This window comes from Callospermophilus lateralis, chromosome 4 (genome assembly GCF_048772815.1).
Source record: "Callospermophilus lateralis isolate mCalLat2 chromosome 4, mCalLat2.hap1, whole genome shotgun sequence".
NCBI classification, from domain to species: domain Eukaryota; kingdom Metazoa; phylum Chordata; class Mammalia; order Rodentia; family Sciuridae; genus Callospermophilus; species Callospermophilus lateralis.
The window spans coordinates 67293330-67308369 of record NC_135308.1 but is presented as its reverse complement, the minus strand read 5'-3'; the positions used below and the strand labels follow the sequence as shown (position 1 = coordinate 67308369).

General features: G+C 50.5%; 1 protein-coding gene across 25 annotated transcripts in view; it reads right to left on the bottom strand.

The window, feature by feature from the left end:
• The window catches only part of Cacna1c (calcium voltage-gated channel subunit alpha1 C), a 707547-nt gene that overhangs the window by 32251 nt on the left and 660256 nt on the right, over positions 1 to 15040 (bottom strand). For 17 of the 25 annotated variants that reach the window (XM_076853983.1, XM_076853987.1, XM_076853986.1 and 14 more), the window contains 3 exons: positions 5867 to 5899; positions 2507 to 2635; positions 260 to 325 (listed from right to left, as the gene is read on the bottom strand). In XM_076853983.1, coding sequence (XP_076710098.1) covers positions 260 to 325; positions 2507 to 2635; positions 5867 to 5899 — 228 coding nt within the window. The remainder of the gene's footprint in view (positions 1 to 259; positions 326 to 2506; positions 2636 to 5866; positions 5900 to 15040) is intronic. The other 8 variants (XM_076853999.1, XM_076854000.1, XM_076853994.1 and 5 more) reach the window with 1 other exon arrangement.

The window sequence follows — 15040 nt, the reverse complement described above, 5'->3', positions numbered from 1 at the left end:
ACCTTCCTCCTGTTCTCCTTTCCCTCTGTCTTCTTCCCTCTCAGTCCTTAGCTTCTGAATGCCACTGGGTGGAGGGGAATTCTCAGGCCCATCAGACATGGGCAAAGCAGGGGGGTGCAGATCAGACCCTTCTTGCTGTTTCCAAGAAGGGGTTGTTTTTTTCTGAGGCCAACTGCATAATTCTGAGTTTTTCCTTACCAGTTACAGAACCCAGGCCTGGGGCCCTGGTCAGGGAGTGAGGGTGGGGAGCTCTTCCTACCTGCATCCCAATGACTGCATAGATGAAGAACAGCATCACTATCAGAAGGGCCACGTAGGGCAGGGCCTGGAAGGAAGCATGGAGGACACCAATTAGGCCCAGGGGACAAGATCCCTTCCCAGGGAGCACTGTGTCCCCTTCTCTGCAGCCATCAGCTGCTGCCTGACTTTGGGCAGGGGGCACTTCCAAGAGCCCTACAGAAGAACTGGGCACCTGGAAGAGCCTGAGAAATGGGCACTGACTTCTCATTTTAGTTTTTTATTTGTTTTTTGCGGTGCTGGGGATGGAACCCAGGCAGGTGACGCTCTACCACGGAGCTCCACCCCGGCAGGCTGCAGCGGGATGGATGCAGTGCCGCACTACTGCAGTAAGCAGAGTCAGGGGGAGCTGAACTGCAGAAATATTAGCACGAGGAAGGAGAGAGTGGTGGAGGATGCGCTCCCCCCTGGCCATTGACACCTGGGGAGAGGTGGAGGAGGTGGGCTGTGCCTCTCTTTATTCAGCTGACTTTTGCTCCACTAGTTGTGGAAGCAGGTTTTACTGTTGAGAAAATACTTTCCAGATACCGGAGCTTGGGCAAGTTACTGAACCTCTCTGAGCTGAAGTTTCCTCATCTGAGCGTGGGAACAACAATGGCCTCTGGGGGTTTGTGGCAGGGTTTGTGGCGTTTAAATGACTTGAGGCTTACTGAGTGCTTAGTGCACTACCTTGCAGAGTCACATGCAAAACGTTTTATTCAATCAACATATTATCTGACAACTTAATTTTCCAGAGCTACAGCTGGGGAAAGCACCTTGGGCCTCCACACCAATTCCTTTTCTGGGATTCAGGAGCCCAGCATGCTTGCTCCTAAGGAAATGCGTTGCCATCGGCCACACAACACTAGATGGCGCTGCGAGTTCACTCGATGCTTTTCTCATCCAGCTGCACTGGGCTCCTCATTCAAGTGCCATTCCTCATAGTCACCCCAGCCTGTTTTCTCTTTCCAGCCCAGGGAAACATTGGGGTTGGGGGCTATATGGCCACCACAGCTTTTGATCCCAGGGATCAGTAACCAGGTCAGCCCCCAGTCCTGCTTCCATGAGGGCTGAGGATTCAAATCCCCAGAGCCGCCCCTCCCCCACCTGGGGGCCGAGCAGGGCCACGGTGGGGAGCTGCAGCTCCTTGTTAGGTGGGGAGTCAGCTTGGGCTTGGGCTGGAGGAGCACTGGCTCCCAGAGTGCAACCAGGCTGAGGCCTTGACTGCTGGTTCAGCAGATGGTCTCTGTCCCTGCCTGGAGGGGACTGCCTTTGGGAGGGGACTCCAAAGCAGGGAAGCAGGGGCCCTAGAGCATCTGTCCTCTGGTCAGCCCCAGGCTCCTTACTTCCTGTGACAGCTCTGGCTCCAACCGCAGCAGGAGACATATCTGGACCAGAGACCAACTCTATGCCCTATCTGAGGCCTGGACTGGCCAGGGCAGGGGACATGGAGATTGTTCTGTAGAGATGATGATTCTCCATGTCCTGGGGACTCTGAGAGTGGCACTTCCACAGGAGGAGAGAGGCCTGCCTTCTGCGTGGGGCCAGGGGAGCAGTTAGGGGCTGCTGCCATCATCTCCAAGGAATCCCAGGGACCTAACTGCTTTGCTTCTCTTTAACTTCACACTTACATAACACTCCTCAGAGCTGCCAGAGGTGACTGGGAGCCTGTTTTTACAGGTGGAAAACGATGGCTGAGAAAAGGAAATTAATTATGCAGTAGTCAGGCAATCCTGGGGCCCTGTAAGGAGGCTTCTTTCCTGCAATTGAGTGTCACTGGGGTCCCTTAGGGTTTGGCTAGGACCACAACCAGGTAAGGTCAGCAGCATTGGCTGGGAGATTCCCAAACTGCAGGAATTTGAGGGGGCCAGAGTGGTTTCAGATGAGCTAGACCCATGTTTTTCTGATATGTTCTAACCCACATAACCCTTTTGTCCAGTAAATTCTTGAGGAGAAATACATAAATGAGAGGAGAGAGAGAACCACCTCAGCCTCCCCTCTCCTCCCACCCTCTGTACCCTGCCTTTGGGGAAATGTGGGACTCTGGGAGTTGACTTTTGAAAAACCACAGATCTAGTTTCATCCTCTCACCTCAGAAATGAGGAAAGCAAGGTGCCTGGTGGGAAGTTGCCCTCACACACATGCTGAGCAGCAGAGGAAGGGCCAGTCCCAGCTCACCCCAGGATCCCAGAGGTTGTCTCCCACTGCATTGGGAAGGTGGCCTGGTTACCTGGAAGGATTTGATGAAGGTCCATAGCAGGGTCCGGATACCCTCCCCACGGCTCAGCAGCTTGACCAGGCGCATGACTCGGAAGAGGCGGAAGAAGGTGATGGAGATGCGGGAGTTCTCCTCTGCATTCTGGAAGCCATTGGCAATAGGAGGTGCAGTTAACACAGCAAGAGAGGGGTGGTACAGGAGGGGCGCTCTGAGAAACAGTCTTTGGCTGAGGAGAGGCAGGCTGGGGTGGGTCAGCTGCACTGGACTCTTCCCTCAGGTCCTTGCTCCCTGGTCATGGGTGGGAGGCCAGTGTCCAGCTTTCTGGGTCAATAGCCAGTCATGTGGTCTCTGCAGAGCCAGGCTGTGCCTAGGCCCTGAGACTGTGGTCCTGATATCCCACCCTCTCTCTTCCCCTTCATTCCTAGTTTGTGATGCCCTGCATGGAGCAACAAAGTCCAGAAGGAGCTACCATATACTTTGGAAGCTAGGCCTGGAGCTGGCTGCCCTTGGAATTCCTGGCTCTCTCTCTGTCTGGCTCAGCTGAGGGCCCTACACCCTGAGTGGGACCTGGCACTCTTCGAGGAGGCTGGGTGGCTGCTGTCCCTTATGATTGCATTCAGGGGTTCTGACGGGTGGGGTGGGCTGCCCACTGAAGGGGTCTCAAGCCCTGGCTGCTCTGGACTCCAGCAGCTCTCTTGTGTCACCTCCCCCCGCTTCCCACAGCTCTTGCCCCTAGTGGCTACAGGGGAAGGGGCTGGCGAGTAGGGTGCTGCTGGTGCTGGGCGAGGGAGGGTCTGGCTTGCAGCACTTGCCTTCCTCGCAGGAAGGAAGCTGGTGGCCTTCTAACTCCCCTCTTCCCTGGGGCTTCTAGGAGGCTCCACCCTGTCCAGGCTGTGGAAGACCCTGGAAGGGATGGGGGCACAGAGGGGAGGTAGGGAGGTGTCACTTGCAGAGATCCCTGAAAAGTCTGGGCCTTGCTCTCTGAGGACCAAGGGATCTGTTTAGGATGGATCATCTCCCTCCCTGGAGTCCTGGAGGGAAGGGGAAGAAGAGGGTCGGCATCGAGGCCAAGGCAAGCTGGAGTGGGCTTATGACTGGGTTGCAGGGGACTCTGCTGGCTGAGGCTCACCTTCAGCTGTGGGACCTGGAGGAGCAGGAGACTGTGGGCACATGCCTGGCCAGGGCTCCAAAGACAGGACAGACAGCCCTGTCCTCTTCTGCCTCCAGACCCAAGAACAACAAGAACTGACCTCCCATCTTGAGCCCCCTGCCCACAGGAGCAGCAGGCTGTGCTGCAGAGCCTGGGGAGCTGGCACCTGGCCACCCTCAAGAGAGCCACTTCCCGCCTCCCAGAGCCAGTGCAGCTCACCCGGCCCTGCCAGCACCAGGAGAGAACCGGCCCTTGAGTTTCCTGTTACTGTTCCCATTCCAGGTTCTCCTCAAGGAAGGAGGGGTCTCTGGCAGCCCACCCCACCCCCTCCTTTCCTCTTCCTGTATTTTACACTATTCCCTGAAATGGCCCAAACCTGTTTCCACTCCCTGAACCCCCCCTAGCCTGAAGCCCTTGAGGGCTCCTCAGGCCCGTCCACTCTAACCTGACCTGGTGGGATGGCTTCAGGGACCACTCGTCTCCTACTCAGATCAGGAGACCCCTGAGGGAGCAGGGAAATTCAGAGGCCGATTTTGTAGCTTGCCCATTTCCACCTTGGGGGTACTGCATAGAAACCAAGTAGAGGGTCTCTCCTGGCTTTTGGACCCTCCAGACAGGAAAAGAGTCAACATATTTCTTAGGTTCAAAATCAGAGCTGCCTCAGCTCCTCCTAGGGCTCCTGCTCCCTTCAAGGCAGGGGACGGACTGTGGTATTGGGGCCTGTCACATGGGCTCCTGAGGGCCTGGAGAGGGACCTGCAGGCAGCAGTCCTTGTGCTGTCCCTGGGCCTGCCCCTGCCTGTTTACTTTGAGGTCTTTGATGGCCTCCTCCTCTATTTCCATCACCTGTGCATCTACTTGAAATTCTATTTTCTCCCCTTAGCAAGAGGTTTGTTCCCCCAGAGGAGCTCACAGAGGAGGCTTGGGGTTTTATAACCCAGCTGTCAGTTCCACTGTGTTCCAGAAAGGAGAAAAAGAAGAAAGAACAAGCTTAAGTGGGGGAACTTCAGCTGTGGGTGTCAAGAGTCTGAGAAGTTGGTGCCACTGGGACAGTTGGATCTGATGAATTAAAACAAAGCCACGCAGACCCCAAACCCAAGCTTGCTGTTTGGATTCCACTGTGGCGTTCAGAGCCCGCCCCTGAGCTGCAGCTTCCCAATGCTGCTCTAGAAGAATAAGCACATTGCCAGGGGGCAGGACAACTTCCCGTAGTAAAGGGAATGACAATGCCATGAGAAGGCAATCCAAGTGCTGTCCCCCTGAAGCCCCGTGAAGCAGGGAAGGATGTCCATGGCTCAGCCTTTCCCTGGCAGCCTTTGGCCAGGTGGTCATGGGCTACAGTGGGGTCACCACCAATCCACCCAACCTCGCCTCCGGTCTGCTGACTTTCGGGATTTGAGGAATCAACCCACTGGTCTTTCTAAAAACTCACACTTAGCTCAGTTTGAAATGTGTGATGGCACCTTTTACGGGGCGGGGGGGGGGGGAGGGTTGTACAGAGAAACTTCAAGGTCACATTGAGAGGCATCTCTACCACTTTAGCCAAAGGGGGTCATGGACTCCTACATTAGGAGTGGTCCAATTGACAAAGTTTGTTTTTCTGCATCCAGTTTGCTGCAGAAATGTGGGTTTAGCCTGACTGAAATGAACGTCAGGAATTTAGAAAGATGAGAGGGGCACCATGGTTGGAGTGACTAGAAGTTCAACTGCCCTCTTAGGAACAAATGCCAGCATAAGGCTTCTGCAGCGGCCTTCCACTCAGAGCCGAGGGAGGCTGGTAGTCACGGACATGGATAGCAGGAACTCATCCTCCTACTCTCAGCTTCTTGGCTAGACCCTCTCTCTTCCCCTCTTCCTGAAATCCCTATGGCGGCTCTCACAGGTGGTCTCTGCAAATTTCCCATGTCAGATTAAGCTTAGTCTCAGTCCTCGGGATGTTTAACAGGAAATGGCCCATGGGTCCAATTCTCTCCCAGTGGCTCATTAGATAGACAAGATCACAGGGAATTACCACCCAAAGGAGCTGGGGGAGTCAGAACACCGTTACGCGTGCAGCCTTTTCACAGTTCACACGAGCACAGGCAGAGCAAGGCACACAACGGACACGTGGTTACATGCAAGGGAGCCAGGTGGGCTCCTGAGACTCTGGAGGTTGGAGTGTAAGAGTGGGGGTGCTAGAGGGTTCACAGAAGCTGGGCGCGTGGTCTGGAGGGTCGGTCTTACCATAGAGGGAGAGCATTGGGTATGTTCAGCTGGCTTTAAAGAAAGGCAGACAGAGATAAGCTGTAATGAGTCTCCAACGAAGATGCCCGGTATTCTAGGTCTTGGCTAACACAGGAGAGACACAGTGGCAGGAGAGGGCACAAGGAAACAAGTGAAAGAAATACAAAAGCGTGGGCCTGGCAGGCTTGGGGACACCACCATGCGTGTGTCTGTGCATCGCTGGGCCTCACGTCTAACAGGGCCCCACAAGGCTTTCTTCTCTGGCCATGAACTGAGTAACTCACACCCATGATGAGCAGGTCGGTCTTCTGGACTTTGAGAATGGAGACTGTTTTTGTTTTCGGTAAGCCTGGTATTCTAAGACCACCTCCAACGACTTCCACCTGCCTCTCTGCACTTCAGCTCCCACCAGGCAGTGAAGGCAGCACCTGCTCGTACCCTGTGCCTGTCCTGCCCACCCCAGGTAAGCAAAGGGGCTCTTAGCCTTAGGGGAAGACTGGATTTTAGTTATCATGAAGGAAGATCCAGGAGGTGGCCCTCAGCCCTCTCCCCAGCAGGGGCTGGTTCTCAAGGCAGCGGCTCAGGCAGGACCCGGCCTTGCTTGGCTGTAGGTCCATAGGTGTGGAGAACCTTGGCCACTGGCATGAAATAATAAGTGTAGACTTGCTAGTTCACCTTGAAAGACCTGCACATAATTTAGGACAGTATTATTAACACCCTAGGAAGCTGGGCTCTTGGGTCTGACTGCTTCCGCATTGGGCAGAAACTCAGGTGCACATCCCAGGCCCGTCCTCTTCCGGGTGCCCTGCGCTTGTCTCTGGGAAGATGACCCTGCTTTTTGGATCCAGCACATAGAGCTCAGCCTCTTCTGATCATAACTGTATGAGCTCTAACTCTTTCTACAAAATCTTCAGTCTGCTCTACATCCCCCACTCTCAGTTGGTTTCCCTTGTATTTCTGTTTTAAAGGTATAAATGATGAAAATGTATAACAGAATTTTTGAAGGATAGAAATGTGCATAAGTAGACATTTGCTTGCAGCCTGAAAATACTTCCTTGGTAACAGATTTCTCAGCAAATTCTTTTTTTAAAAATTTCTCATAGAAAGTTGGTAAGATGTCCTTTTGTAGGGAAGGGTGATGATATAAGGTGAGGTTAGGGAAGAGGAGGCAAGGGACACTTCTCTAGTCATTTATAGAGCACATTCTAAACCTCGGCTTCTGTTTTGTGAGGATTACCAGCTGCTGGGGCAGTCCTCATATCTGGAAGGAGTGGAGTCACTAGGATTTGGCTAGAGGGCTGATATTGGACATAGTGACAGACGGGCAGACAGACACACACACATACATATGCACTCATACAATAGAAATTTCTTGCAAAGCACCCAACTCCCTTTTCCTTAGGTGTGTGACAGATGATGTTCAGGTCTAGGTATCTTCTGGCATCTTCCTGAGCCCCAGGCTGGTCTACTGAGTGTTCCCTGTGTTGATGGCTGAGGAGTTCTATGTTTCTGGGATCCAGTGGGATGGGAACTGGGAGGGCAGAGGGAGGGATTCTGCACTACCTATAATGCCAGGGGATAAGGCAGAGTTCCCAGGAGGTGTGGGCTCTGCTTCCTCTTAGATCCACCCAAAAAACAACACAGCTGCCCATTACTGCCAAGAACCTGGGCAATCCCTTCCTGAATAGGACCAAAATGGAGAAAATTCAGGACCCTACTGCTTTACCTAGCCCACTGAGCCACTAAAACACAACACAAAACAAAAATTTCTTTAACCTCTTAAACATTCAGAATTCTTATTTTTTTTTAAACTTTCATCTTGCCATTTTTTCTCCTGTTGCTTTTTATTTAGGCCTTTATGGTTCCAATTAAGATCTCATATATTTGAATCATATTTTATTTCAAGATTTAAACTTTAGGTGTGATCACCTTGGTTATAGTCTGTTATATTAATAAGTACTAGTTTGATAATCCTTATGAGTGTCTCTGTGATAGCAGACAAGAAGAGTCGGGAGGAGTTTTGGGTAGCTGAGAGGAAGGACGAAGGCGCTTGAAGATCTCTCTATTGCCTTCTGCAGCCTAAGTAATGACGACTTTCCAAAGAGCCTCACTTTGGAAGAGTCTAGAAACTCATGGATTAACATTAAAGCCAGGCCGTTCAGAGGACTTTTGACTTGCTGGAGCTGTGTTGCCTTTAACATCTCACACAAACTTTTTACAAGATCCATGGTCTCAAAAATAAAGAGCCCATTCGTAGTCACTCAGAAAGCAATCACTGAGTGAGTTCTATGTGGGAACAGTGAAGAAGCCTAAGACAGCCCTTGTCCTTCGAGAACTCCCATCTGCTCATACCCAGGCAGCCAGGCAGGACACTTCCTAGATGATCCCTATAGCCATTTGAATCTTTGGTGACTGCCTAGCTGCAAGTGGAGTTCCTTGGTGAATTGAAGGGGACCTTGGACTCAGTGGCCCTGGGCATTTGTGAGTCCCAAGTTTGGCCCGGAGACATGTTTGAACTGTTTGCCAGTGTCTTCGTGAGTACCTGGTATGTGCTCTGAGAAGCTACCTAGCAGGAGTTCTGCTTTGGAATCTACTTTCACTTCATTCCACAGTCTGGAATTCTTGTGCATCAGTCTCTAACCCCCTCCCAGATTTCCTCTCCGTTCTTATGAGTCAGTTTATAGTCTCTCTGTCAGTGGTCTTCCTAGGGAAGAAAGGGGTGGTAAGATTCCCAAATACTTGCCTCATATGCTTGCAGACCCTTCCAGCATCCCCTTTCGACCAGGAGCCAACAGAACTGTTTTCCCAGCCTAAACATTCTGGCTGATTTTAATATGGCACTGTCTCCACTAATGGAAGGCAAGCAATAAAGTTCTGAGCAGCCAATTTGTTCAGCTTTGTTTTCCAATGATCTGGTAATTTAGGATTTCAAGATATTGGGGCAATTAACTTAATCTGTTCATGCAATCTATGTAAATGGAATGAGATAATTCTTTCACAGCAGAGTCCGAGGTGGGGCATTTTCAGAGTCCCCATGAGTGGTTCCAGGCTCAGGGCAAACAGAAAGCAAAAGCCATTACCACATTTTAATATCCTCATGCCAACTGCCTTGGTTTGGTGTAACTGGCAGCGGTGATGGAATGGCCCTGGGCTGCTCATGGGAGATCTTCCCTGGAAAAACTTTTCTGAATTGAGTTCAGGGTCATATTAGAAGCATCACCTCAGTAGATGAAGTCTTCATTTCTGGAATTATCCACTGTTCCTTGTCACTGGGCACAAGCTCCAGACCTCACCGTGGAAGCTGAGGGATAAAGCCCGGGGAATGCCAGAGGCCAGGGAGACATATTCTCCTAGGTGGAGGGGATTTTCCCAGGAGGATGGTGTGAAGATCCATGGAATTGTTTCCCAGTTGTCACATCACACCCTCTGGAGAGTTAAAAGGTAGTTGAAAAGTAGCTTTTCATCATATAAAAAAGTTTTACTTGAATCTAATGTATGAAATATGACATGTCAAGAGCTTTGTAATGGTTTGAATAACCAATTAAAAAAAAAGTTTTAAAAAATATTTTTAAAGCATAGCCAGGCGGTAAGGATTACTAGGAATTCAGGGTGGGGCAGCAGGTAGGTAGGCTAGAATATCCAACCAAGTTGTCTTCCAGGACATCCTCTTGAAATCAGGGGCTAGAGAGCATTTTGAAGGGGTCATGGGTCACGGCTACGCTGCCTTTGTTGTGTTGACTTTGAAAAGGGGCAGACAATCCTCTGATGCCCTCCAGGAAAGATCGGCTCTTGGCCTGGCAGAGGATACCCCATCCGAAGGGCTGCCATTGAGAAGCAATGGCCATGATACCAGGATCATTGAGATTCCATGTCACACTGAAACAGGGTCAGTGAAATGTCATGGGGATACATGAATCTTACTGGCTGCTCTGCCGCAGGAACACTTGCTTTATTTATTTATTTATATATTTATTTTCAAATCTCTGATATAAATTCCACTCCAAGCCACCTGAAGTTCTGGGTCCAACTGACAGCCCCCTGTCCCCGCTCAAGCTCTGCTTCTCTGTCTGCTCCCTCATCTCTGTTTGATCTGTAAGACAGGACAGCTGGTTCTGTCGGGACAGTGTCATGGTGTGGCCAAAGACTGAGGGATTGGTGTTTTGTTGCTGAGAACTGGAGGTCACCTAGGGCATGCTGTACACAGAGTACTGAGAATGGCAGGAGTCATGAGTTTCTAGAGACACTAGACACCAAGTTCATGGCCAGGAGCCAGGATATGCAGGTCAGGGTTAGGTGGGCTTCTTAGTATCTTTTTGTCTCCTTTTCCACCAGGAGATCTGCACATAACTGAAGTGTGGCCTGCTAGCTGTGGAGGAGTCATGAGATGCTGAATCTTAAAGGCACTGGAGACGGCAAAGGAGAAAGGAATTCTAAGGAGGTCAAAGTGAGCCTCATAAAGATGAAAGAAGAGGTTACTTGTCATGAGAGATGCAAGTTTCAGTAAGTACAAGTCAACTGGGATGTACGGAAACTGAGGGTAGGTGTCAATGGTTTTCAGATTTAAGAGCAAATGAAGGAAATACGGCTACCTGAAAGCAGTTTTGCGCAGAATTTCTGTTTTGTTCTGGTGTGAATGCAGAGATGGAAATGGATCTGTGGAGGAGGAGTGCTGGGCAGAGGAATATGAGGGAAAAGGACTGGGTGGGAAAGGGCAGAGAGCAAGTAAGGACAAAGCCAGAGAGGGGAGAGAGGGGAGTGGAAGAGCAGCCCCCACCCTGCTCCCACGGCCAGTCCACGAGACCCACTGGCTTCCACCTCTCTCTCCAGAGTGGAATTTCAGTGAGAAGGGCCCTTCTTGTGTTTTGTGGTGACTGCATGCAGCTGCAATAGTCCTTCAGGTACAGAGCATGGGGATTGCTGGTTCTAGGTTCTCCCTGTTTTTTCATGCTGAACTCAGGAAGGGGGACAGTTTGACTAGCTTGTGCTATTAGCTGTACAGTGGCCAGTTTAGGTGGCTGGAGGTGGCTTAAACCAGGAATCACTCTGTTATTCATCTGCAACCTGATGGCTCCCCGGGTGCTAGGACTTGCCAGAAACACACACCAAACAAGAAGGATTACAAAATGGCCAGGGTGGTTTTGTCTCGCCCTGAGAAGGACAGCCAATATCCAGTCATTCAAACACAGTCCCAAGAAGAATGAATGAATGGAACCAGCTGCCAGCAGTGTTACCAGTGTCAAAGAATGAGAGAGGGAGGAAGAGAGGGGGGGCGGAGAGAGAGAGAGAGAGGAAGGAGGAGGAGGAGGAGGAGGAGGAGAAGCGGGTGTAGGGGGAGAAGGAGAAGAAGGAGAAGGTAGTAGGGAGGGAGAGAGATCAGAAGGATAGAGAAGGAAGGGAGAGAAATAGAAGTACAGCAGGATGGCAGGGAGACACAGAATCAATAAGGACAGGTGATTGTCAGGTTTGGAACATTAACTATGAGGGTAGATGGGTGTCAACAAAAGTGACTACACTTTTGAAGGTGCTGTGGGCATTTCTGAACCTGTTCATGGTGCAGCTCTCCTCACTACTAGCTCATGGAGTCTTCTAGGCCCTCTTGCTTTAGAGGGTTCTGGCAAATGCACCAGCAATAGTGTGCTGAGCCTGTAAGAACTAAATGACAGGCATTGGTGAGGCAAGACGGCTGCCTGGCCCCACCAAGGGTGTGTGTGACAGCTTCCTTCACTCTTCTATTTTTGTGGAAAGGAGAGTATAGAGAATAGGGAAGGAAAGGAAATTAGAATGGAATAAAAAGTGAAGGGGTCTTGAGCAGAAGGCAGAGGGCAAAGGGAGCAATGGGCAAGTCATGCCTGTGTCCGGACACTCAGGCCACCTAACACAGTTGAAATAAGAACCTCATCAGGATGTCATAAAAAAACACAGGGTCCCAGGAACCTTTCAGGTCAAGCCTGCAGGATACTTCTCAAAACAACATCTTTGGGGAAAACTTCCTGTACCAGGCCACTTCTCTGTCTTCCTATTGTGTCTGACCTTGAGACTTAGGGGCTTTTGGTTCCTCTATTTCCAACCGGACCACTGATGGTGAGATGCATTGTCTCATTTCTAGCCCAGAGTGTAGCTCTGCTAGATCCATCAAGGGCCAGCTCTCTTTCTATGCAGAATAGAAAACTGCCTTTATGGAACCCCCAGAAGGGTGGAGGATGGAGAAATGCCCAGACAAAAATATCCTACCCACTCTAGTGTCGCATTGCTGGTCTCATCTTCCTTAGATGCGCTAACTACTCAATCTACAGGTCAAGCAGGATTTTCATCTCTTTAAAGGTAAAATTATTTTTGGAAGCATGGCTTATTGAGTCACTACCACCTCAGTTGAATTAAGTACCACCTTAGTATGAATTAGTGCGCTGGAATCACTTCCTTTTGAAGCAAAACACCTTGGTGACATTTGTCTGTTGGAGGGGCCATGGGTGTTGCTGAAAGTGGCAGGAAGTTGGAAGGGAGCCTTGAGGGCAACAGAAGGAGGGATCCAGGACAAGGAGATAGAGAGAGATGGGTCACCCTACCCAGCTGTCCTGAGATCACCAATTTATACTTAATCCAGAACTAGCTCAGACAACATCAGCCACAGCCATTTAGACAATGTATGGCAACAGCACCATCTGAGCCTTCTACTAAACACAGAATTAGGAGTCAGGTTCAGGTTCTAGGCTGGCCTTGCTATGAAGACAAGCAAGTTATTTCCTGCTTCTAGTTTTGCATGCTTATCTATAAAATATTTCCCAGGCTCTAGCACACAGTAGGCTTTCAATGCACAGTTGAGGAATACATGAGTGGGTATGGTTTGGTCTAGATCTAGGCCTCCAAAGTTGCTTCCACCCCACATTAGGATGAGTCCACTTTCTGACAATCTTTGCCACCTTTGGTCCTCGTGACAGTTCTGGGGAGCACTGCTCAGCTTTGACTTCCTCATGCCTGTTCTGGCCCCTTCTCTGCTCTGACAGGAATAGGGAGGGGTGATTTGGGCCACAGGCAGGCTCAGAGATAGGAGGGCCAGGTGCATGGGGGTTGGAGGATTGGAGGATGGGTGAGAGGCTGGAGTCGTGAAGACTGAGTCTCCTGACTCAGTCCTGAGGGGGTGGACGTGCAGCTGGAGGCAATTCTGACTCAGAGCCACTGCTTTTCTCCATCATTGCAGGACTTAAAACCAGGGCAGGAGCCAACTTGCTCTATGATTTTTATGGGGAGCCAGTTAGGACAATTAATTGTGCCTGCTGGTGCATGGTAGAAGATGCCAAGGTGGAAAGGGGTTCAGGAATGAGGGGAAGGGAGATTTGGGGCCAGCACCTGACATGTCTATCCCTGGACATTTTCCTGCAGCAGAGCCCAGTGTGCCCCTGCCTCGTTACTGTCCTCTCCATGTTCTCCCTCTTCCCATTGTCATTCCCAAGCTGAAGGTATCAACCAGGCAAGGGGAGTCCATGCTTCCTCTGCCCTTGTCTCCTGGGCCCTATTGGTCAGGCACATGGGTGCTGGGGTCAGAGTGCTTTCTGTTTGAGCCTTCCAAGGACATCCGTCTTCCTTAGCTCAGTATCAGCAGCATCAACAGGCACAGAGAAGTTAAGACAAGCAGCTCTGCCTAAGTCAAATTGTTGGAGGACATCGATGACAACCTCTGAGTAGCAGGAGCCAATGACGCCTACCCCTTGGTAATGCCATGCTTAGGCCAGCCAGTTGGCTCAGGGATTCAGTCAATGGGCTCCGTGGAGATGCAAGAGTCAATTCTCTGACAGAAACGGCTTTGAACCCCATTAGCTAATGGCTTTGTCACCCATTAGCTGTATGATTTGGGGCAGATAGCTCACCCTGTCTGTGCCTTGATTCCTTGTGCAGAGGGTCAGTCAGTCCTCTGAGGATTTAATCCCATCTCGTGTGTAATGTCCTTGGCATGATGCCTGATCTGAGCTCTCTGATCAGAGACTAGTTCTCAGGTTTCCCTTCTCCTCTTCTCCTTCTCCTCTTCCTTCTAACCAGCTGAAGTCACAATACCATAATTATTAAGCTTTATTTTCCCGTTCTGGTCACTTCCATGGCCCAACGCCTTGCACTTAAGTAAATCCTTCAGGGTTTCCTCTTTTGGATTTTCCCAGAAGCTCCCCAGAGGCAGTGTTCCTTCCCCTCACACCGTCTCTCTGCCTGCTGCACTCCTCATAGTTCTTTCCTGTCTTTCTCTCTACAACCCCCACGTGAGCCATACCAAAGCCAAGGGAGCTAGGTCCCTAAAGGTGCTGGAGCTCTAGGAAAGGATAAAGGAGATATCCACCTCAAGTACTTAGACTAGAGGGTTGGAGTTGCAAGAGGCTCTCACCTTCCCCAACCCCCCAATCCCCCATGTTCAAGGAAACCAAAGCCCAGAGAATGGGGTAAATTACCCTGTCACCTGGCTTCACAGAGCCCAGCCTAGAAACAAAACAGGGTGTCTTAATTTTCAATTTGAGAATATTTTGCTATATCCATAAGGCAAGAATCCAGGATTCTTAGTACTTTCTATTGTATAAAGTGCTTTAAAAGGCAGAATGAAGAGTGTTCGGAAAGGCTGCTGGCCCAAGCCCCCAATCGGATTGCAATCTGGGATACATGGGAGCAGTTTTTGATGCTCCAAGTCCATGAGAAATAGCTATGGGTTTTCCTTCTGGAATATATGATTTCAGACCCAAGAAATCAAGAAGAGCAGAAGCTTCATTGGAGTGCTGTGAAATTGCCCTGGACCTCAGGGTTCAGAGAGGAAGAGCAGCTCAGATTTAGAACAAGGCGATGCATCTGAGAGAAGGGCAGTGGCCCGGGTCAGAGACACTAAAGTACAATTTAGTCTAACTAGATGAGGGGGCCACTTAGGGGGGTGCTCTGGTGACATCCAGCCATCGTTTAGAGGATTTAACTTGGAATTTTCAGAGTGAATAGAAATTTAATCATGAAGTGGCTCTGAGCACTTCACCCTCAGAGGGTCCGTACCTCTCCAGACTGGAGGCCCCTGGTTCAGCTCTCCTTGTGCCTCTCTCTGTCTTTCCTCCATCCCTTGGCACCCTCCTCCAGTGCCATGGCATGATGCCATCTATTTGTGAATGATTCTATGCTGGGACCTCAGATTGGTGTGTCCAGCTGTATTCCTGATGTCTC